The sequence below is a fragment of the Nycticebus coucang genome, chromosome 19, assembly GCF_027406575.1.
Source record: "Nycticebus coucang isolate mNycCou1 chromosome 19, mNycCou1.pri, whole genome shotgun sequence".
Classification (NCBI taxonomy): Eukaryota; Metazoa; Chordata; class Mammalia; order Primates; family Lorisidae; genus Nycticebus; species Nycticebus coucang.
Genome location: NC_069798.1, coordinates 15,887,266 through 15,911,530, shown reverse-complemented (window position 1 = coordinate 15,911,530; position 24,265 = coordinate 15,887,266). Strand labels below are relative to the sequence as shown.

General features: G+C 41.5%; 3 protein-coding genes across 16 annotated transcripts in view; 1 reads left to right on the top strand and 2 right to left on the bottom strand.

Moving 5' to 3' along the window:
- OSBPL1A (oxysterol binding protein like 1A) overlaps window positions 1-4,660 on the top strand; it is a 206,440-nt gene extending 201,780 nt beyond the window's left edge. For all 9 annotated transcript variants that reach the window (XM_053571974.1, XM_053571976.1, XM_053571975.1 and 6 more), the window contains one exon: window positions 3,457-4,660. In XM_053571974.1, coding sequence (XP_053427949.1) covers window positions 3,457-3,559 — 103 coding nt within the window. In that variant the 3' untranslated portion in view covers window positions 3,560-4,660. The remainder of the gene's footprint in view (window positions 1-3,456) is intronic.
- Window positions 4,661-4,974: 314 nt separating this feature from the next.
- Window positions 4,975-22,454, bottom strand: CABYR (calcium binding tyrosine phosphorylation regulated). Of its 5 annotated transcripts, XM_053571990.1 has the most exons (6): window positions 18,997-22,454; window positions 14,813-14,985; window positions 14,655-14,708; window positions 10,020-10,367; window positions 6,275-6,878; window positions 4,975-5,064 (listed from the first exon to the last, which is right to left on the bottom strand). In XM_053571990.1, the coding sequence occupies exons 2-5, from the start codon at window positions 14,958-14,960 to the stop codon at window positions 6,280-6,282; spliced, it is 1,149 nt and encodes a 382-aa protein (XP_053427965.1). In that variant the 5' UTR covers window positions 14,961-14,985; window positions 18,997-22,454; the 3' UTR covers window positions 4,975-5,064; window positions 6,275-6,279. The 5 variants fall into 5 exon arrangements, with proteins under 5 accessions (XP_053427965.1, XP_053427964.1, XP_053427961.1 ...); XM_053571989.1 differs by having other exon boundaries at window positions 4,975-6,878; XM_053571986.1 differs by lacking the exon at window positions 4,975-5,064 and having other exon boundaries at window positions 6,748-6,878; window positions 9,082-10,367.
- Window positions 22,455-22,802: 348 nt separating this feature from the next.
- The window catches only part of TTC39C (tetratricopeptide repeat domain 39C), a 121,416-nt gene continuing 119,953 nt past the window's right edge, over window positions 22,803-24,265 (bottom strand). For both annotated transcript variants that reach the window (XM_053571984.1, XM_053571985.1), the window contains 2 exons: window positions 23,882-23,920; window positions 22,803-23,328 (listed from right to left, as the gene is read on the bottom strand). In XM_053571984.1, the coding sequence (XP_053427959.1) occupies window positions 23,239-23,328; window positions 23,882-23,920 (129 nt within the window). In that variant the 3' untranslated portion in view covers window positions 22,803-23,238. The remainder of the gene's footprint in view (window positions 23,329-23,881; window positions 23,921-24,265) is intronic.

The following is a 24,265-nucleotide window of genomic DNA, read 5'->3' as shown; positions in this document are numbered from 1 at the left end:
CTAAGAATTTTTACTCTCAGATGGAAGTCTTAGCATTTAGAAAGCAAAGATCTTGGTAATAGCCTGAAAATAAAAACTACAAGCTGTGTTTACAAGCTGTCGTTTGGACCCTTACACGAGCTTTCTTCCACATCTGTCTCTTACCGTCAGTAGCTCTGTGAATATACAGTTCTTCAAAATGATCCTGCTGAACCTTTGTCAGACGATGTGCTTTGAGCTCTTTCCCAGTGGGGATAGTAAGAATGCATATTCACTGACTTGGCTCTTCTCCTCACAGTGCATTTTTTAATAGTCTGGCTCAGTTCCAGTAGGTCTGGGGGTGGGTGATCTTGTAAAAGAATATTTTCTTCTCGGTGGTGCTAACTAGCTGGCTAGGCCTCATAAAAATCAAACTCAGAAGTTTACCTTCATGTATCTCAAGCTTCTCCATACTAAAACCTGGCATTTCTGCTAACACTCCTGTTACTCATGTAAAGAAGGTTCAGGCTACGGAGTTTGTCAGGCTATAAACTGTGGTTCCCTGCTTGTGACAGTGACCACCTGTGATCCTGACCTATTCCTCAGAGGGGCCACAGGCTGAAATAGGGTATGGGAAGGAGAAGGAAGTGGGAGGCAAGATTTATAGAGAAGGGCAGGAGATGAGGCCAGAAAAAAAGAAAAAAGGTGACAGAGTCTCCCTACAACGTCAGCCTTGTGCAGAAATACTATTTTTATAAAATGTTGTTTTATTGATGGAGACCTGTGGATTCTGTAGACTGAAATATTGAAGAGAAGCTAACAAAGAAATCTTTCCCTCCTTCCTGTTGCCCACGTTGTACTAAAATGTTTAAATTTATTTAAAACACAAACTAATTGGCTTTTTCTGTGGGGCAAGGGAGCAGGGGTGATAGCAGCTGAGAAGTTTGCAGACATGAGTGTTCAGAGTTAGAGGACCTGGGAGTGGAGAGAAACCGTAATCCCTTGCGTCAGACCGTTACACATCTTTACTCAGCTTTCACCAAGAACAGATGATTCCCAAAGGTAGAATAGCAGAGGTAGTCGTCAGAGACTGTTTTTAGCAAGAACATCCTTTGCTATTAAATATATCATTCTAGGAGTTTCTCATCACAACCTGGACTTTTTTCTCTCTTCTCTCCATTTTGTAAGGAAGAAATCTGTCGGCCTGAAGCCTGAGGCTTGATTAACTTTTAAAATTATTTGATTACCTTGACTTTGATTTGCCTGCTTTTCTGAAGTGCTTGAGTTTGCTAAGATTGACTACAAAAGTAATTTTACTGCTTGGACTTTTGAAACCCAAAGGAGAATAATAACTGTATACTTCATGTCAAACACAAATGCTGTAACTGTGACTAAATTATGGTTCCTGAGAATTTGTGGTGTATCCAAAGTCTGAACAACTCATATTTTGATCATTAAAAGTAAACTTCTAAATTTCTAATTAGAAAAAAGCTAAATAGTTGATATTATAGCTTTGTTTTTGTTTTTGAGACAGAGTCGCACTCTGATGTCCTGGGTAGAGTACCGTGGCATCATAGCTCACAGCAGCCTCCAACTTTTGGGCTCAAGCCTCCTCTTGCCTCAGCCTCTGGAGTAATGGGGACTACAGGTGCCCACCACAATACCCATGGGGTCTCCTTCTTGCTCAGGCTGGTCTCGAACTCCTGAGCTCAAGCAATTCACCTGCTCAGTGAATCCGTTTATCTTTTTATCTTTTTTTAAATTATCCTTTTATTTAACTATGTTTATGCCATTGACCAGCCTCTCTTTATCCCCCCCACACCCCCTTCCTAGCCTTTGGGAACCATCATTGATCCATGAGATCCACTTTTTTAGTAAATAGCTTCCACATACGAGGGAGAACATGTGGTATTGTCTTTCCGTGCCTGCCTTATTTCACTCAACATGATGACGTTCAGTTCTGTCCATATTGCTGCAAATGACAGGATTCATTCCTTTTTATGTCCAAGTTTTCTTATACCACATTTTCTTTATCCATTCACCCAGTGGTGGACACTTAGGTTGATTCCATGTTTGTGTTACTGTGAACAGTGCTGCAATAAGCCTGGGGGGGCAGGTATCCCTTTGATAAAAAGACTTCCTTTCCTTTGGATAAATACCCAGTAGCGAGATTGCTGGGTTGTATGGAAGTTCTGTTTCTAACCTTTTGGGAAATCTCCGTACCGCTGTACTAATTTGTACTAATCTCCATGCATCTGTACTAATTTGTATTTCCACCAACAGTGTTAGGAGAGTTAGTTCCCTTTCTCCACATCCTCACCAGCATCTGCTGTTGTCTTTTTAAAAATAGCCCTTCTAACAGGGCTGAGATACCTCTTTTTAGTCTTTATTTGTATTTCCCTGGTGATTAGTGATATTGAGCAATTTTTCATGTACCTGTTGGCTATTTGTATGTCTTTTGAGAAATGTCTGTTCTTGCCCTTTGCCTACCTTTTTGTGGGACAATTTGAGCTTTTTTGCTGTTGTTTTGAGTTATTTGGATACTAGTCCCTTGTTAGATGGATAGTTGGCAAGATATTTTCTCCCATTCAACTGTTGTCTCCTCACCTGTTTTCTTTGCTGTGCAGAAGCATTTTAATATCATCTCATTTGTCTAATTTCGTTTTGCTGCCTGGAATGGCTAAATATTTTTAGAAACAATTTATTTGGAAGTATATAAACTATTTCCATATATGTTCCTCTGAAAACTAAATCATGTTTAGAAAATGTTACACAGATTTAATTGTGAATCTTTTGAGCGAGTAATTTTGCATTTCCATTACTGGTACTGTGGAAAATAACATGTTTTTCAAAGTGCAAGAAAATGATTAGGGCAGCCCTTTTCAGCGTTAGAATAGGACAGGGCAAGTTCTTAGAAGCTAAATGCAGCCCAGGAATCCATATTAGTGGTAAGGAACTTGAGACCCAGAAGATTTAGAGTAATTTCAGTAGATTATATGTAGTTTAGTGATTAGAAAAATCACGGTCTTTAAAATTAAGCCTAAGTTTGTTATCAGTTATTAGCTTGGACAAGTTCTTTAATTGCCCCAACATTGAGTTCCTCAGCTGTAAAATGGAGCCTTAAGTTTGGAGGGCATTTACTCTAAACCAGGCACTTTATATATTGTTCTAAAAGTAAATTTCCTTATTCCTAGCTGCTTAAAAGAATGTCTTCTAGTGAAAGATGAGGAGTGGGGCTAGAAGGGGAACTGGCTAGACATTGTTTCTAACAGGCCTTTTAGAAGACCCTGCTTCTGTCAATTTGCACGGGGAGGTGCGGTGGGAAACCCTTTTAGGACATTGTTTTGCAGAGGTGTTCCCTAAGGGGAAAACAGCACCACTTACTCAGGGCACAACAGAATGAAGTGCACTGCCGCCTGCTGAATGAAGGGCAACACTGGGCTAGTGAGAAGCAGATGCCCTGGCATTGTGTTAACCTTGTCCTTTCTCATTAAACAGGTGGTTCCATCAAGGTCCCAATCCCCACAACGGAGCACAGGACTGGATTTACTCTGGCAGCTACTGGGACAGAAACTACTTCAATTTGCCTGACATTTATTAAAATGCAGACGAGTCAGGGTGTTTAATCTACAAATAAGTCTTAAACCTATGTTTTTAAATTTTTTCCCTTGGTTTCTACTCATCTTTTAAAAAAGAAAAAAACCCATTCATGAGATAACTTGCATTTCACCCAACCAAGTAAGGCATAGGTGTTATTGATGATGAAAGTCTTAGAAAAATGCATAATTTTGCTATGAAATGTACTTATTTGGAATACTATTTTATATAGAGGTAAGAGGAACTGCTGGAGAAGATCCTTTTTATGGTCACTGTTGCCATATTTACTGAGGGTTTATACCTAAATGTAACTTTAGCTTTATGGAATTATACAGTAATACCAAATCAGGTTATTTTGAATATTTTTATGCTGTCATGCTTGAATGTTTAGCTGTAACTTTGAAATGTTTAGAGTTCTCCTGTACAATGTTTATGTGCTCAAAATGTAGAGGTTATGTCATTTTGTAAGACTCAAGTGATAAGATGGCTTTTATTCATTCTAATCCTCTCAATTTTATCCCTTCCAATCTCCAAAAAGAAAATAAGCCTGAATATTCAGAGTAGATATTTCTGATTTGAAAATTCTAAAGAATTAAACTGGAAAAAGTATTTTTAGTGCTCTAAATGTACCTTTACAATTTTCTGTAATCAATGTCATTAGTTAAAATAGATTTAAATTGTGCGTTTGAACTGAAAATATGTATGAAATCTAGTAATTCAAAATGCCCTAAAACATTTTAATCACCTTTACATGACAAACCTTTTTAAATGCTTCAAATTCCAGTGGCAGATACCACCAGAGAAATTAAGTTGCACTCATGTATTATAAGTATCAAATTCTATAAAAGGAGGTCTTGTGCATTTCAAGTTTGCAAGGCACCTGTGTACTTAAAATATGTATGGAGACCTACTGTACAGTAGCTTTGCCCCTTTCATTGGGGTTCATACACTAATCTTATAGTATTTATCCACCCAAACCCCAGACTGAGGATATTGCTCCAAGGGGCCTTAGGTAGTTGCCAGTAAATTATTTTAATTGCTGTCTTGAAGTTAACAAGTGTTATACTGAAATATTCTGATGCTAAATAAAGGCTTTAGAATGTTCCCAGAAGTGTGGTTTCTTTTAAAATTTCAAATACAATAAATTATCAAAAATGTCTTTTCAAAGAAATCTTATGGGTGCCACAGTCTCCAGGGCCTAAGAGCTAACCAGCTACCTGGCGCACAGTGGGAAGTGGGCAGATACAGTATTAGAGAGGGGTGCTGCTGTAGTCATTTGGCGTGAGTGCCAAATACAGAATTATCAAGTGTGAATACCCGTAAGAGTTGAAAATTCTGTTGCTTCACAAGTCTCAAATAATTTAAGGTCTTTGTATTTGATTGTATACCTCCTAAATTATAAAAATAAGCAACACAAGGTTTTATTGCTTGCGTGAAGTTTATTGATATATTACACTTGGTGGCCAACTCCACCTTGACTGTTGAATCAAACAGCGTCATTTTCAGCATCTGTTAGAAACAATGTAAACATTGAATTGTTTAATCATTAAACGGAACATGGAATTGAGTGGAAGATCAGAAATGCAAAGTATACCCTCCTGCTCTATTACCAAGCTCTTAGTTAATTCATGCTGAAAACAGCCATTTGGCAATTCCGCTGAAAGACCATAGCCCTGAGATATTTTGTAAACAGTTCTCTTTCCTTTTAAAAGTAGTTGACCCTGCCTATGAGTGAAGTCTAGTTTTTGTCCATCTCTCTGATCAGCTTAAATTTCCACAAATTGTTTTAGTAACTGAATTTGTTGGTATCTAAGACAAGGAGCCAGGGGTCTAATAAAAACATGAATCTATCATTCTTCTGCTTAAACCAAACACTGGTGCTGACTTCCCATTGAATTTTCAACCCCAATCTGTCTTTGGTATGCAGGATGCCCTCCATGGCCTGCTTTTGCAGTCTCTCGGCCCCCACCCCTTTCTTCCCCACGGCCCTTTCTTGCCCAAGGTCATGGTCAGCGTTCCCTGCTCAGGTATCCATTTGCATCCTGGCCAGAATACACTATTTAACAGTGACTATTGAGGGACTTTATCAGTACTTTACTTTCATAGTACTTCACATACCATAGTGCCCCATGTTTTGCTCACTCTACTGTCCACACAAGGAGGAAGGACTAGCATAGGGCTTGGAATTTTACTGGTTGAATGAAAAATTTAAAAATGACATGTGAGTGATAAAACTGTCTTAACCTGTAGTTAATTTCATTTGTCCCGTTAGCTCTTTAAGGTGTTTCCAACCTGTCCACGCTATTCGGTGCTCCATATAACCAGCACTTCTCTTACTCTCCATGTTCCCAGCTTGTCCCTGCTCCTCCCAACTCCTTAAACATGCCAACTAGATTGTCTTGTCCCTTTTAAGAATCCCTCCCCATTGCGGCCATCTACCATGGTGTTAGACAACAGACCAGGTATTCAAAGGTGACTGAGTTGATGGCTCGGTTGGTTCACATAGTGGGCACCAAACCCTTTTTGTGAGTCCCTGCGGTGCAGTGCACCTGTGCATTCATTAGTCCTGGTGGAAACAATAACCACATCACATTAGAGCATCCCCCAACTCATTCCATGGTCATTCAATTTAATTTTTTTCAAAAATCTCCAGGTCAACAAAATGCTGAAACCTCAAGTGTGTTAAGGCCCACATTTTATGGTAGGAAAATTTACCTACCAGTTTTAAGTTTCTGCTTTGCGAGCATGGGCAGTAGTCACAGTAATTTCTCCAGCAATACCGTAACTTCCAAAGGGAGTACGTTTGTCACCAGATCCTGAACTTTTTTTGGCTACATCTTCTACTGGGAATGCGAGTGAAAGAAAAACAGGGCTTTGTGGTCTGGGGACATCTTGTCCACTCGTGGGAGGACTAACATTCTGGGGATTTAGGGGGTGTTTCTGGAATTTCTGATCTGCAGGAACAGCAACGGGCACTTGCACTGCAGCGTATCTCTTCAAGGTGTCCCCCTGTGAAACAACAGTGTGTCCAGGGATAGGCTTCCATTCCTGTGCCTCCTGAACGTTTGAGCCTACTAAAATAAAAGGGGGGGCACCCGTCTTCTTGCTGTCGTCCATCATCACGTACGTTGGAGAAGTGACTTTCGGTGGATGCTGCACAAACTGCGGATCCTTATGATTAGATAAATAGAGGGTTGCTTGGGGGAAAGGCCCAGGCGCAGGTGGCGGTGATGGGCGACTCTGTTGATTCATATCAGTTAGACAATAAAGGGTCCACATGTTAGAATATGGTGGTGGTTGTCCTGCTTCGCTTGTTGCTATTGCTATAAAAAAAGACAACAAAATTTGCAGGCGTTAAAGGTTTGGTCTCTGTATCAGGCACTATGCACAGTAATGTCTTTGTAAAATCTTTTTTACATATAAATAAACTAATATGTGCCATAAAGCATGCTATAGAGAGGGCTAAATAATTGTGTTTGGTAATGTGAAAGAACAGTGAGATTCTCCACAGTTGGAAAATGAGGAGAGTGTTGGGACAGCAAGTGGCAGAGACACCACAGTTGTGACTAAAGCAGCAATCTCATCCCAAGTTTCTGTTTCCAGCTACTTTACCTTTACACGTATGGCTTCTACAAGATCCTCAGAAAGGAAACTGATTTAAAAAACTTTTGGCTTTACCAAAGACTATGTTAAGCCACTGGAAAGAGTGTTAATGCATCTGCAGAGTGGTTTTTCTTTCCTAAAGAAGTCCACACTGGGTGTCATCTGGATCACATGCTTTGCTATCTCTAGCCCTTCACAGGCACTATTATCTCCCATTCATGTGTCACCAAACAAAACATCTTATAATCTAGGGCTCAGAACTCCAGAGGGCACTCCTCTTAGGCAAGGCTTGAAATCCTAAGTCCTAAGTAGCAGTAAGAGGCTGGTTGGCCCCATGGGGGTTCTTTAAGGAAAAAGAAAAAAAAAAAAAAAAAAAAAAAAGGTCTAGGAATGCCATCCATCTCCTCAGACCAAGGAATCTATAATGTCAAGTGTGACCTGCCTGATAAAGACAGTGCTGTCTTGGAGAACCAAGTCCCAGAAGATGGGACTAGAGAAAAGGTTCCTGACGGGGGAGTTTCACTTTGCCCATAATGTGCTGAGTTCACCTTTCAACACTGGGCCTTCTGTCCCTAGTGCAGCATCTTTTTTCCCCAGAAAAGAAAGTACCACTCTGCACATGATTAAACTGATCTGTTTTCAATAACTTCAGATACTCTCAACTGATCCTTTTCAAGCTCAATAAAAAATATGTAAATGCAAAGTCTAGTTCTTGTAAAGTGAGAGAGAAGAGTTTGAGAACTCAGTCTGAGGAGCTGGGGGTGGGGGGTATCAAATATCCTTTAAGTGCTAAGCACAACCCTGTTTTACTTTAGAAATAGTTAAGCAGTTGAAAACAGTGACTTGGTCTGGAAGTGCTGCTTAAGCCATAAGCATAATGCCAGTCCCACATGCTACACTCCCAACACTGCCCTCGGCCTTTTCAGCTGTGCAGAATCCCTGTCACACTGCCAGACACAATTTGATCTTTTCTAAACACCTGCTTTGGTACACGTCTTTCTCATTCTGGCTGGGTAAGAGTCAGGGTTGAGAGAGTTTCTGCAAAAGGAATGGGGATTGGCACATGCATGTTCCTTCTGTCCCTAAAAAGGGAAGGGCCCCTGCAAGTGTCTGTGTGAGGCAGGGGGTGAGCAGACCAAATGCCATAACAAGATTGAGACAGAGGTCACGTCATGTCTGTGTCACAGGAAAACACGGTGACAGTAGCAGCCAAGAAAGCAGATTGATGTCGGCACTTGTTGGGAACTGCTGGAAGAAAGCCAATCATCGGCACCGCACCCCTGCTCGACGGCCTACCTGTCCCTTCTGCGGCTGCTGTCTCCCTGCTCCCCTGTGGGACAGAAGTTTGACCTGACCTTTCCTCTCTCCATCCAGGTATGAAGCTGCTCCCTCAGCTGCATGAAGCTCCTAGCACGAAATCAGTGCAGCCCCCCAGACCTGCCTGCAGAGCTCTCCTGACTCAGTGCGAAAGCAGTCAAACACACCACCATTTCTTCCGCTTTTTAAAATGCCACAGCCTATGTAACTGCATTGCTATAGTTCAGTTTTACATTTCACAAGTGAGAATTTCAAACCAACACCCCCTAATTAAATTACAGTTTTGCAATCGGGATATTCGGGTCACATGAATAGATATTGTACCTGGTGACAGGCTGCAGTGCTGCTTGCTGCACAGTAGATCCAAAAGTGCTAGATGACAAAGCTTTGAGGCCATGCTTTGGGGATGTCACTTTAAAATCACTCATCTCATAATAGTAAAAGCTCAACTACAACAAAGCCTTTAAATAGGTTTGGTATTTTAAAAAGAACTACTGAAATTAAAGATTCTGACCAGTTTGTGGGGAGCCTACATAGATGGTTACCTGAGAAACAGATGTCACCTGAAATGCAATTTATAATTGTGTAAGTTTCTGGTTTTCTTACCTGGCTTCATCAAACCTTGTCAGGTGCTGCTTCCCCTTCTGGTTCAATTTCTGGTGCAGTGAGACCTTCTGGAGCGGGAGGGATGGAGCCACTGGATGGCTTTACACGCGTACCTGACCGCGCTGTCTCTGCAGCTGCCCCAGAGGACGCAGGCCTGACCTCCACCTCCTGGGGCGCAGAGCCTTCCCAGGACTCCTCCTGCCCATTTTTGTCAGAGAGTAACGAAATGATCTCCACTTCAAGATGCAGAGATTTTTCAGAGCTTATGTGGATGGATCCCTCTGCATCCAGGGGTTGTGCAGAGACCACAGGCAGATTTTTCAAGTAAGTGTCAGAGAGCAGAACTGTAGCTTCTGCCTCCATGTGCACTGAGGAGTCATACCGTGCGTCCTCCTTCACCTGTGAAAGTTTTACAGACTCTACCGATTTTTTAGACATGCCTGAGAATGTCTTGTACACTACAGGTTTGGGGCTAACTGGTGGTGACTGCTCATTTTCCTTAAGGCAAGCAACTTGTTCAGTAAAGGGAATAACTATTTGTTCTGGCATTTGCTGGATATAAACCACTCCTTCAGTCACAGGCTCATCTTTATAGATAGATGATATATGAACAGTTGATGAAACCTCAATATCAGCCTGCAAAGGGACCTCAGGAGCTTGATCATAAGCAGGAGGTTCTTGTTCATCCTGCAAGGGGAGTGAGGAAGCCGTTGACGGTTCAGCCCCATCGTCTTTAGGTTTAGGACCCAACTCTACATGGATAGACTTTTGGCTCTCAGCCTGCATTGCTACCACCTCTCTAGAATACACATGAGGAAAGGCCACCGTGACATCTTCAGCAGCCTCTGAGTCCAGCACCTCCTTGAGAAGAGGCATACTGGTCGCCACATCCACCATTAAAACGTCAGATTGATCAGAATGACTAGACGAAACTTTACCTAACATCTGAGCAGCAAACTGAGCTGGGTCAGCTGGGACGTAGGCAAACTCTGGAGAGACCCCTGCAGGAGACGGTGACACAGGTGGGGTCGCAGTCTTTGGGGTGGCTGGCTTGGAACAAGGACCACGAACTGCTTCAGCTGCCTGCTCAGGCTCTGGGACCTCAGCGTGGACTGACGGGAACTGGGTGGTCTTGTTGCTGAACAGTGGCCCGGCTATATTATCCTCCTCTGTGTCTGTAGATTTTTCCATCCGTGTAGGCTGTTGAGGAACTACAGATTTTCCTTCTGGTTCTTTTACACATTCTGGTTTCTTCTCTTGTGTCCCTCCTTCTGACCACTTCTCTACTAAAATAACAGCCAGAAAGCAATAATAGGCTGAGTATTCAATTATCAATATAAACACAAGTACAAAATGTTTCTGCTTTATTTTCTAACAGCTGTGATTTAGTGTGGCTAATGAAGCCTTCCTGTCCTTATCCACTCCAAGATCCTCAATTCATTTCCCTACCAATAAGTGACTTTTAATGAGCACAGCGGCAAAACTCATAATCAGATACAATGCTAAAGCCAGTCAGCATCAGGGGAAAGATCAAAACTCTGCTCAGAAATAAGGAAGCTGGAAAGCTCCATGGGAAAAGCTCCGATCCGAACTTCCACACAAAACTAAGAAAAGAATAAGGGAAAAAAAGACTGACTTGGGCAATAAATTATCCAAGTTTTGGCTGGTGCAATAACTTAGTAATGACACAGATGCTATCACATTAATAAAAGCATTCCTCAATTTAAGAAAACTTAATCAAATGGTAAGCTAGGAGACTACATGATTTTTACTCTAGGAAACATCATATATTCTAACCTAAAGATGGTAGCACCAGCTAGCAGGGTGTGGTCGTGCAGCTAAAGTCATACTGATCCAAGTAAGAGGAAAACAAAGAGATCTCTGGATAGGAAAGTATAGACTTCAGTGAACCTCCAGGCCTGAGGAAGATTCCCATGGCCCAGAAGGTCTCAACACTGCAAGTCTTCAACCCTGGAAAACTACTTTGCGCCTGTCACCCCCACACCTGTCTAGCCACCTTAGTTGTTATTCATCAAAAGTTTGCCTATCTGCTTACAGAAGACTTTTTTCTTGGGGAAACATTTCTCTAATATCATGATTTGCTTTATAAGAATGTGTTTGGTTCAAGTCAAAATCTTGTTTAGGGACATGTTTTTATAGGTTTGGCTGCCTCCCACAGAGCAGTGTCCTGCAGTATCTCCCTCTACATTGGCTGTTGATTTCTTGTCAATTCAAATTAAAGCATCAAATTCTATATGTGGATGTCACACCAAATGCTCACATGCAGAGAAAAGTTTCAAAAAACGTGCAACGGCCATATCTACCCTTACTTCCCTCTTGCTCAGGACCATAATCTCATTTTCTTAACCTTCACTTCTCTTCAGGACTTCTCCACCTACCTATTAGCAAAGCCCTTCTCCCACCCCAAATACCTTTGCCTTAGAACTTGTGCTATGTGTAACTCCCTGTACTAGGCACTGTTGAGGACAAAAAGATTAAGGTAAGACCTTATATGTTACATCCAGTAGGAGAGAGAGGACAGATAACACAAATTTAAGGTAAAAAAGTACAGGTACCCATTTCTAAAAAAGATCTTGGGAGTTCTGAAGAGGGGAAAATCCTGACCTTTACTTGTACCCTTCAGGACACAGAAAGCTACAAATAATATTGCTCCCACCAAAACAAGTAAAAAACCAGATAAACCACAAAATCTTAACTTTTCTTGAGTCCAAAGAGCTAAGGTCAAAAAATAACCAAACGACCTTATTTCCAAAGAGGAACCGGCCCTCCAGGGAGAGAAGAGACATAATAAGTTTCAGCTGTGGCAGAACCCAGTGAGAAGACACTGCCATCACACTAGCTGGTAAGAAGGTATAGCTAAAACCTTAGTGTACTGATGAAGGCCAAAGGTGGGCTAGCCGTGTCAGTATGGAACAGCCTGGGACTCCAGACCCAAGCAGACTTCAGTTACTCAGAAGCACTTTTCCACAGGAGCAAGATAGGAGGCCAGAGGGAGCAAGATGTTGTACTTAAACAGGCTTCTACTGTCAGCACAGAGACAGGCAACATGGCCTGAGACTAACCATAGGTGCAGGGCAGAGTCTGGCTGCCACATGGATGGAGGGCGGGAACACTGGGAGAAAGCCTCCTCTCCAAGAGCACAGGTGCATATGGCCAGCCTAGGCCTGAGGCTGGCACAGGGCAACAGGGAACCTTCTGCCCTGCCTACTGCCCAGCACTGCGTTACAAGAGATGAGAGGCTGCCACCAGATGCAGGCCAAGAACATGGAGAGAGATGCCCTCTGTGGGGCAGGCCGGGAAGGCTGTAAGAAGCCCAGGCCGCTAGAAACACCCTCTGGCATTCCAGGCCCACCTTTAACACCAAGTCTTGGCAGCCCTCTGCCAGCAAATTTGGGCCTGTGGTACACCTGTGTTCCCCAACGAGCTCCTGAATTCTCCACCCCCTCATTTACTCACCATTAAGAGTTTCCAAGAACCCACGCAATTTAGGAATTGGATTACTGTAATCCCTAAACTGGCCCACCTAAGGTTGTTTGAATTAATTGACAAAATGTTTCAAGTGTCTAGGACAAAACAGTTGATAAATATTAATTCCATTCCTTCTTCCTTCTTTTCCTAGCATATACTGAACCTAAAAGAGCGATCTATTTCTACAACCATGCTGTGCGCTTGCTTTGAAGATTTTCTGTATCTATGTCAATCTCCCTGATAGCCTCAGCTATTAGAAAAGCAGCAGGTATTTCTTGTCCCTTATCACCATCCAAAGTGTGGGTGCTCCACCAATTTTGTTAGTCTGTTAATTTTGAATCCTGAGATTCAAAATCTACTGAGACCCACATCCATACTTGTTTAGTGTACTTGCTAAACTGAACAGTGGATTAATTCTTCAGTAAATAAATTAAACCCCAAAGTTACAAGTTAAGCTCCCTTCTACCATAAGATTCACTGTATCGCCGTTCTCAAATACAGCATACCTCTGCACTTCCCATACTTTCAAATGCAGTAACTATGCCTGGTATAGAAGACCAAAGTATTTGGACAATAACCACCTGGGAAACCAGGCTCATGGGGAGGGGAAGGGTGGTTAATGTTCTTGCACTTGTCTGTACATCCTGTTGATGAGGTGAGCGAGGCCCAGACCTGTTTCCAATGGTGAACTAAGAATGCCACCAGTTCCTACTGAGAAGAAATTCCAGGGGTGTCCAACCTTTTTTCTTTTCTGCCCCACACTGGAAGAGTAACGGTTGTTTGGGGCCACACGTTAAGTACAAAAACACTAACAAAAGCTGATAAGCAAAGAAAAAGATCTGTGTATACTTTTCATGATACCTGACACCACAGAAAATCAAAACAGCCCTCAAGTAATCAACATGCACATTGAACACGCCTGGTGGATGATGAAATTATTCCTGAACCACAGCATCCCATTCTCCTGCCTCTTCAAAAGTTACCCCTTGCTGTTATTAATCTCGCTTTCTGTTTTGGGTATCTCTTTCACTGCAGCTCCAAACCTTAGGATTTTTATATTTTCCTTGGTCTTATAAGCTCCTCACTTCTCCCCATCTTGGTTATGCTCTCAACTTCAAGACAGTTTAAAAGTAGCCGATAACTCACAGAATTCTACCTTTTCTATCTCTGGGGTCACTTGAAAATGTTCGTCAGGCAATGTAGTAAGAATTATTTAGTTATTTCCCACGATGACCATGAGTTTCCATTTTTTTTCTTTCGTCTTTTTGCCATTCTTTCAGACATATATGTGCCCTTCCTTGGGATTTGACCATTATATTCTCTTTTGCTTACAGTGATCCCAAATTTTCACTATGTAAACTTCGCCTTTTCTTACCCTCCCCTCCCCAAACGTTTTCCTTGTTCCTCTAGCAACTGTTTCATGCTGTCGCACTCACATATTAGACATCTACACATACACACATAAAGCATAACTTTCGTCTAAGCAAATACACAGCACTATGTCCCAGTGCCTGAGATACACTGGAGGAGACCACTCCTTATGAAAAACTTACCTCCCCATACAAAGACTCCTGCAGCAGAAAGTATGGTCAGAGATACCTACTGATCTCCTGTCCTTCAGCCTGGACTGTAGTTAAACCACCAGGACAGAAACATGGGGTAGTTAACCTCATTTTTAAAAAAAAAAAAGTCTTCCAAGAAGAGTGTTTAAACCGTTTTCCTAAGCAATACATCTATTATTGCGAAATCCATTTCTCTCAGAGTTCACTGTACTTCCTCTAAAGATGGGGCATAATGCATTAGAAAGGTCTGAGTCATGGTTCACAGTATTCTAGGTATTCAGATATATTCACTGTGCCAAATGGTTTACAGAAGACAAGTTTTTCTAATATCTTTCTAAGATTTGGAATCCTCCAAAATGTCAGTCCTAAGGTTTTATTTTTTTTTAACTGATTTAATAAAAAAAATCAGTATGATTAAACAAAAAATATTTGTGGGCATCACTCTTAAGTATGAATGTAGGCTAGAAATGATGCAGTGATTTACCCAGTGTTAGTGCGACTCTCACCACTTGTGGCACTTACCTTTAATCTGATGAAACTGTTTAACCAGATCTTTTATATCCAGAGAAGTATTCCCTGAAGGAATAAATACAGGAAATCAAATACAAATACAAATAACATCCCATTAAAATGCTTTCTTTTTCAAAGCAACAAATACATAATCTGAAGTAATAACAAACCTTCTCTGAACACAATAAGTTCTTTAAAATAAACTGCTGCAAATTGGGTGATATTTGGTGGATTAGTTTTGAGAATGGCTCTGCTAACTCCCTCGAGCAGAGTCTTGAGGCCATAGGGTACGACAAGTCTGGGCTTTGAAGAAATCATTATGGCAGGATGTCTGTAATCTCAACTATAATGAAGAAAAACAAAGTGTTATAATTTATTAGGTCTTAAAATCTAGGTATTTCTAGTAAAACAGGATCATTGCTTTTAAATCACCCCTCATACTGACAGCTTACTATGTGAAGATGAGCAATATAGTACTTTTAAAGAAATCCATACGGAGAGCCCTGCTAACCCCTAAGGATGATATTAAAATCAAATAAAGAACAACAACAACAAAATTCTGCTTCAGTAAAATTTACTGTGGATTTTGTGTAGTAATGTTTCAAGATACATTAAGCTCTTTCCAAATACTGTCCTTCCAAACCAACAGGCTTTTCTATAATTCATCAAATACAGAGTTACAAAATTGTGTTTCTACAGAAGAAAATGTCTTTTTTCCTCTCATTTTTCTAAATATATCCTCAGAAACATTGCTCATGTTTAAGTATGCAATTTTTAGTCTTAATTTTTTTGTTTTTAACATTAATCAGAACAGGCCTAAGTTATTTGTGGCATTATTATACAACTCATCACCACAGGACCCTTCTTTTCTCATGCCCTTCCTTAACCTCTGCCCTAATTTTCCCTTCTCCGCTTCTTCTGCCTTCTGGCTTTTAAATGGTACCGAGGGTATAGTACAGTCCAACCTGTAATTCTCAAGAGTTGCAGACACTGTCACCCCAAACTGCGTCTATATGTATGTGTATGTGTTGTCTCTCTAAAAAATTATTCAAGGCTCAAATACACAAAATTAGAACAAAATTAAATATTTAAGGAATTCCATTCAGTGGTAAGGGAAAAATTATGTTAAGAAAAATAGGATGAAGCAACAGGTGAAGTTAGCACCACAATGCAAGCAATAGGCCCTTCGCTTTGATAGACAAGGGTATCAGATCAGTCCCTAAGCCATCAAGCAGCCATAACAAAATAGGAAACAGATGGTTAAATGATTCAGGTTTCCTGAGGCGGAAAAAAAAAAAAAAAGCCATTTTTTTGGGAGGATCACAGCTATTCTGGATACTGAGGCCCAGGAGAAATTTCTCCCATGGGTCTTTCTAAAGAGAACAGTGTGATAAATGAACCATATCCTCAAAAACATCTCCACAGTAAATAGAGTAACTTCATGGGGCTAAGTGGTACAGTTTATTACAATTATTCAAGGGGCCAGCCTCTACCTAACATTAAATAACTAATGTGTCATAGAAAAATGCTTTAAAGAACTTTCTTTTTTTAATAGAGTCTAGCTTTGTCACCCCGGTAGAGAGCTGTGGCGTCAAAGCTCACGGCAACCTCAAACTCCTGAGCTGAAGCCATTCTCTTGTCTCAGCCTCCTGACTACCGGCAGCTGCCACGATGCCCGGCTACTTTTAAAGACAGGGTATCACTCTTGCTCAGGCAGGTGTCCAACCTGCGAGTTCAGGCAATCCACCTGCCTCAGCCTCCCAGAGTGCTGGGATTACAGGCGTGAGTCACCATGAAAGGCAAAAACAAAATGAATCCAATAGGCCAAATCAAATCCCTTGAGGAGGGCGCTGGCCCCATATACCGAGGGTGAACCCCGGCCACGGCCAAACTGCAACAACCAAAAAAATAGCGGGCATTGTGGCAGGTGCGGTCCCAGCTACTCGGGAGGCTGAGGCAAGAGATTCGCCTAAGCCCAGGAGTTGGAGGTTGCTGTGAGCTGTGTGATGCCAAGGCACTCTACCGAGGGCGATAAAGTGAGACTCTGTCTCTACAAATAAATAAATACTAAAAACATTTAAAAAAAATCCCTTGAGGATATAATTAAGTGGTTAAGTGCAGTGAATCCCTTAATGAAAACTTCCTATCGGAGTATCATTTAACAGGTGTTTTACGCAAACCATCTCAAGAGAACCAAAGTGCAGCTTCGCCAGGCCTACATACTCAATGTAAGGGACACAGGCAGTAAAATAACAATCCCTGTGTGATATATACACTTATACAGATGTTGTACATAAAAATAATTTTCTAAGAAGTACTCCAAGGTGAACAGTAGGCCGTTTGGAAAGCGGCTGGTAGGAGCCGGCAGGCAGTTAGAATTACCAACTGCGGGGACAGCGGCCACCCCCTCGGTCCTGGATCTTGTCCCACTTTGGGAACGTCTAAGGACCAGGGATGCTGACGGGCAGCCTAAAGAACCGCCCCGAACAAACTTGGGACAATACCGTGGCACCAAAGATAACTACGTCAACCGGCAAAACGCACAGTCACAAATAGAGACGTTAGGAATGTTCAAAAGTGACAACTTAATATTATCCTCCCCAAATCTCTTTCAAGAATACTTGTCAAAAACTAACAAAAAGTAAACCCTCCCAGCCAAACTGTACACTCCCATTTACCCAGTCCCACAGGTGTAACGCTCTGAGCGAGAAAACGATGCCTTTGGGGATGAGAGAGGCGACTTCAGGGCCACAAAAACTTAAATAAATGGCACACAAGACTCATCCCAAAAGGCCTGGGCTGGGGTCCGTGGGCCCCCGCTGTCCGCACTCCTTTTGCCATTTGTTTCGGAGGACAATGAAGTGTGGGTGGGGGACCCGGCGCGCCGACTCCGCCTCGGCTTCCTCCGGAGTGCAGTCCGCGCCCCCACGACTTCCCCCCAGGACCCCGGAGCTCGGCCACCTGCGGCGCTGGCAGTCTCAGCGCCTTCCCCGCGGTGGGCCAGCCCCTCTCCCAGGCCTTCCACTTCAGGGACCAGCCGCCTTCCCGGACATTTGAGGCACAGTCCTCCTTTCCCGGCACGCGAGACGCCCCGAGGGCGTAACTCGGTGCAGGGTAGCACAGCGGGGCTTCCCTCCTAGCTCGCCCCACCTTCTCCTTCCCGGCTATGCTCTAAGAAGCTTCCTCGTTGCCCCCTTGCCGGCGGCTCCTGAAGGAGAGCGCGGCCCGACGGGCCTTTTATACCCACGGAGGCGTTGGCGCGTATGTCACAGAGCCGGTGCGCTCAGGGGAGGGGCCACGGAGGCCCCAGCCAATAGGAAGGCGGAAGGGACAAAGGCCGGCACTCGGCGGGCGGGGCCCGTGCGCAGCCGGGTTTCTGAGCAAATAGGAACCGACGAAGCAAACTGGCATTTCCAAACCGCCAGAGCGGATCGAGGCGGGAGCCTCTCCGCCTTTGCTCGCTCAAGGAAGAGACGGTTTGGAAGGAAAGAGAAATAGATCTATAGCAGTCTGTCTCTCCTCTCCACACACTAATGCTCGCCCCCAGAAACTGTTGCTGTCTTGGGAGAGCTATATGAAGAATGATTTCTGCCACGGTGTAAGCACAAAGAGTGAATAACTGTATCCAACAGAGCACTTTTCCTCTGGAGAAACTCGCCTGTGGAATCCGAGTGTAGCGTTAATCCCTTTCCGTTTCTCCAGGCACAATCTCCCCACCACACCGTCAGTATAAGGCTGCAAGTCAGCCAGTACTGTGCGTAACTGCAGCTCAGTTTCACCCAACTAAAGGAACCTCATCTCAATTAAAAATGCCCGCTGTCTGATCTTCTATTGCAGGGTCAAGCATCTGTGCTGGGCATTAAGAACCACCATAATCATGATCATCGGATCCTAAGCAGCCCTTTCAAATGTTTAAAAGTAACAAGAACCCCTGTAAGCCAACCGTTACATAGCACCATCAGGGCAAAGATCTGACAAACACATTTTTAATTCAGAAAAAGGGAAGCCTTCCGGAGCACTTAGCAATAAAAAGCACTGTGAAGGTCTCAGTGACATCCATGCTACCAGACACCACTTTCTGGGGCAATTTATTAACCCATTTAATAACTATTACTGAGTGCCAGACACGTTCTCTCTCCTCGTGGAGATGACATTTAAAAGAGAAATGTTTTAAGACTTGCTGAGTGTATTAAGAGCTTTGCAAATGGTACATTTTCATCCTTCATTACTTTGGTAGTGTAAATGAAAGTGAGATGATGCTGTTATGATTTCTGATGGGTCAGTTTATAATCTATTTAACTGTCAAAGGTATAATCACCTGAGCCAATAAAAACCCTAAGTAGAAACATCAGACCTTATTTATGGTGTCGTTTGTAATTGGAGATGCTCCTGGTCGTGTAGCCTAATCTTGGTGGGTCATCTTGAACACCCACGAGGGGTGTAACTCAGAAGCAAGCCTGTATTCTCATTTCTTCAAGGACTGTTTTTGTCTTACGCTGAAATGAAGATTGTTACAGTGAAAACATTTAAACAAGAAATTTCAACTTATCGCTCATTTGCTGCTTTGATTTCTTGAACTCTTAATGATTTGAGGTAGTTTTACCATCTTCTTGCTCATGGGTTCATTTCCATTTTGGTCACTCTGATCTAACACACATGCAAATTCATCTTGTTTTCTTCTGTCTCCCTCCCCACACCCCAAATCCTACACTACAAAAGTCCAGGGTGCTTGGTGTGGGCTCTGCATACCTCTCCCATCTCTCACCCCTGGGTCCCCACTTGACTCTCCCCAGGCACAGACATGGGTGCTGTTTCTCACCTCTGTGCTTTCGCCCCTCACATCCAGCCATCATGTTCACCTCACTGCATCCTTCTGCTTTAAAACTCAGCTCGGAAATCTCCTACCTTAGGAAGTCAGTGGGTTAGAAAAAGCATTTCCTCTGTGGCCCCATGATACCTACTGAGCTTAACCTTACTGAATAATTTTGTTCCTGTCTGATTCTTCTCTCAGATTTATTAAATACTTAGCAAAAGATGACCTAGGGCAATGTTTCTGTGATCCAAACCATCTTGATTTGAATCATCTCAGGAGCTTGTTAGAAATGCCTTCCCAACTCCTACTAGAACCCAGAAATTAAGCATTATTTAGAGGTCACCTGGGTTACAAGTGTGTTGCTTCTATTTCAACCCAAATCAACTAGGTTATGGAGCTCAGCCCTCGCTGGTTTTCATTAAGAAGCCAGTGAAACTGTGCTCTTGGTGATTTTTGCACACGTGAGTGAAGAGGGGGCACATCTTTTCTACTCTCTTGCGCCCTCAACCTTTGCTGCGTCTGCATTGCATCTTCTCAGTTTGTAAAGCATCTGCCTCTACTGCACATCTTCCTGGATGATCTGGGTTTAACAATTTTCTTTCTAAAAACTATACCATCCACAGAAACCAAAACAGTACAACGCGACTTGTTGAACGTGTGTCTTCATCGTATAAAGCCATATTTAAATACTTGCCATCATAATTTGCTTAAGGGAGAAATCAACTGTAAAAGTTTACACAGCCAAGGAAATACCTGTGTGTGTTTTAAAGATCAAACACTCATTGTCTTTTAAGTTGTCAGAAATACAAAAGTGAAAAGTCTATAAATGATCGACTTCTACAATTTGTGACAATAAATTATCTAATTTTCCGTGACCCAGCAGAGTTATCATTGCTTACTCAGAAGACTTAGCTATCCCTTGCTAAAATAAGAAAAGATCACTAACCCCCTCCCAAAAGGTAAAGTCTTGAATCTATTAACCAGCAAGGTACATATTATATCATTATCAGACCATGCCTCCAAGTATGTCAACTTATAAAAATGCATTCAGCATACATAAAATATACATTAAAGATTTATCTCATCATAGGCACAATCTAATACAAAAATATATTTGACATTTATAAATTAGAAGATCCATCTGAGAGCCTCCAAAATAGCAAAGAGGAAGGAATGATAACATAAAAAAGAAAGCACACATAGATGCAAAGAGTTCCACTTATATGATTATTTTCTTCTTCAGCAAGGGGTTAAGAGCAGTTTACACCACACCGAGTTACCAGGCAGGTGACAATCAGTTCACAGGTTGGATGAGTGACAGCACACAGGCCAGACAACGGTTACGAATCACTCAGCTCAGTATGTCCTCAGAGTCCAGTCAGCCTCATAGTACCCCGCACTCACCCGACGGCATCCAGAATCTCCACCCCTCCACTCTCCGTGCTATACCACCGTGTTAACACAGATGTGCCACATGGGATATCTGCACCAAACCTAGGTTAGACTGTTTTTTTGTTTGTTTGCTTTTGAGAATGTCTTATTATGTTGCCCTCGGTAGAGTGCCATGATGTCACAGCTCACAGCAACCTCTAACACTTGGGCTTAAACAAAGCTCACAGCAATCTCTAACACTTGGGCTTAAACAATTCTCACATCGCCCGGCTATTTTCTTGTTGCAGTTATTGTTGTTTAGCAGGTCCGGGCCACGTTCGAACCTGTCAGCCCTGGTGTCTGCGGCTGGCATCCTAGCTGCTGAGCTACAGGCACTGAGCCAGGATAGACTATTTTAAAACAGACTTATGCTTGGACTAGTAAAGAAAACCTACTGGATGGTGTTGCAAAGTTGTCTATCCAGTTGAATGAGCTGAACACAAACGTATTTAAAAATCCTGAAATCTTTATGGGGAAATAAAAGTAATTTTTTTAAGCAGGCAGAATAGATTTTTAAAAATTTCCAAAGCACAGGACCTTATGTAATCTTTGAATATGGAATAATTCAAAAGGAAGAACTTCATGATTCAGAGTGCTCAACAATTACAACAGGAAAGTCAGTCACCTATACTGTAGACAAAGCAGAGAACAAAATGGCCATAGCAATCTTATGAAGATTCATAATGTTCTTCCTCTCAGCCTAGACGAAACTAGGTATCCAATATTTTTGGACACCAATGTTTCTTTTCAGAAAAATGTTCTCTTTTTGGCTTGTGGATGTACTCATTCATTGAATGTAGGACAACAATCTTACCACCTCAAATCCGCACAGAATTCACACCAGGAAGACAGTTCATGTGAATAAACTTTGGAAACAGTCCACTAGAAAGTGGTAACAGATGAATGTAGTTTAGCCAGTCAGTGAGAAATAATAACTTCTTTCAAAGAAATTATCATTTCCTCAAAACAGGTTTAAGTCTGATTAAATGTGCCAACATACAGCTGCTTTTCCCATATTTTAATTTGAAAAGAAACATTAAAATAATAACATCATATGGGATCATGTGTCAGCTAAAAGGATATGTAAATAAATGATACTCTAAGACAATACCCTTTAGCCCAACATATATATATTTTAAAAAATCTAACCTTAAGACCGAACCAAATTATGGCAGAGATTCTTAAAAGTGGCTGAGGTATTCAGATTCTTCAAAACCACAGCTGTGCAGTACCGGGCAGTTAAGTAAAATAAATGACAATAAAAATGAGCAATAAAGCATAAAAAATAAGTTTAACCTCCTTTTATAATATCTAATAACCTGAGCTAAGGGAAAATGATTAAATCCTGGCAATATATAGCCTAGCAAATGTTTCACCATCAAATATTTTGAGGCAAAAATCTATGTTCATTCAAGAATAGCATTTTCAAGTAATTGTTACAAGATTTCCAAAAACTGATAATTAGACAATTTTTACAAAGAAATGGAAACACCTAAAATGTAGGTTCTGTTTACCTAATCTATAAACTAGACTTTTTAATAGATTAGTCAAAGGGTTATAAAATTACCTTCTATTTGCTCCTACCTGGTTGGCTTTCAAAAGAAAACGAATGTTCATCAGTTTGAAACATTTTGCAGACAGTCTGAAGATGAACATTTTTGATGACGTAACTTCAGATGAAGAGCATTTGTTCTTTTAATAAGTAAAACATGGAATTCTGGGTTATTAGCATGTATTATTTTTACAGTAAGAGAATATTTAGTTGGTGGTTAGGAAACCTGCTTTCTATTCATTGCTGTGCTAATAATAGGGATAATTAATTGGGATAAGCCAATTAGACTCTCTATGCCTGAGTTTTATTGCCTGTAAGATGGAGGGAAGAATATTTGTGCTATGTCATTCACAGAGGATAAAGTAAACACTAGAAAGCACTTTTATTTTTTTCAAAACACAATATAAATGCTATGCTATGATATTGTTAATATTTTTACCATTATTACCTCGTAATGTTACCCATTCAGATATGTGCTCAGGTAGGTGTTCCTACAAGACCATTTCATAGGTTGAATATTTAGTTCGCTTTTATTTTAAAAATAATAAATTGCAAAACTAAAATGTTTGAACAAGGTCACTTAACCTTCTCCCCAGGTGATCATCATCATCCACATCATTACTTTTTAGCTGTATGTTTAAAAGAGGACATCTTTAATATGTCAGCTTAACTGGGAAAATGTGTCCCTGGCACAGGTGGTTTTTCAGAAGAAAAGCCGATCTTCACAAGAGTCTCGTCTTCTGCTTTTATTTTAAAGTGTAGACCCTGGGTGGGGAGGGACAGAGCGGGCACTGGGTCTGTCACTGAGGAACCAATTCCCTCAGAGAGGCCAGAGCAGCATGGATGCGGACATGCAATCTGTTTTCAAAGTCGTAGCCAGAGAAGTCCTCCTGTAAGAGCAAAGGAAGACATTTGCAAAGCTCTGTTAGCTAAGTGTGTACAGCAGAGTAAGTCACACCAAACTGTGCACTTCTCAAAGTCAAGTCCCTTTCACTGCTAGCAAAGGCTTCATGTCCTCTTGATTTTCTTACTCTTCCAAACGAAAACTCTGTGTTCATTTAAAACACATCAATGAATGTCAATTATGTTCCCCTTGGACAATTTTCCTTGCTTTTCTTGGAACAGTAGTCTTAGGTTGTGCTCAGCGTGAGTGACTTAGAAATTCTTCATTCAAGAATGTAGATATGAAATCTAAAGTTATTTTCCCACACTAAGACTAGAGTGTTTCTACAGCAGGATGAAACACTTCATAGGAGTCTCTTACGATCGTGGTAGTTTCCCTTAAAAATCAAGTGCTCACTGATTCGATCAGTTATCACTTCTCCTTTCCAGAAATATCACCCACCAGAACATCACTTCACGGACTTTCTTGAATTCAGGCTCAGGTGTACCCTGCACAGGATAAGAAGGGCCCCTGAGAAAAAACAGATTCATGATTTTTACCTTTGCTTGAAGAAGGAGAGTTCTGCCTCTTCCAACAGTCTATGAACAGAAGAAAAACATATTATCTCTTAATAGCTATATTTACATATACTCAAGCAGAAAATGTTATAAAAGGAGGATATGTTAATTAAAATAATTTATAGTAGACATAGCACAGTCAACTGTTAATTCTAGTATAATGACTCTGATTTTCTTTAATACAAAGATGTTTGTTAGTTTACATGAAGATATTACTTGATAAATAATTTTTCATAATCTTCACTATCAGTCTATCAAAGAAAACATCCAAGGTCTTCCTTAGGTTAAAATCTTACTAAATAACTAAAACTAATGATAAAGGCCTTATATGAAGTTGGTGAGTCATATGTCTTCTTTTTTGTGTGT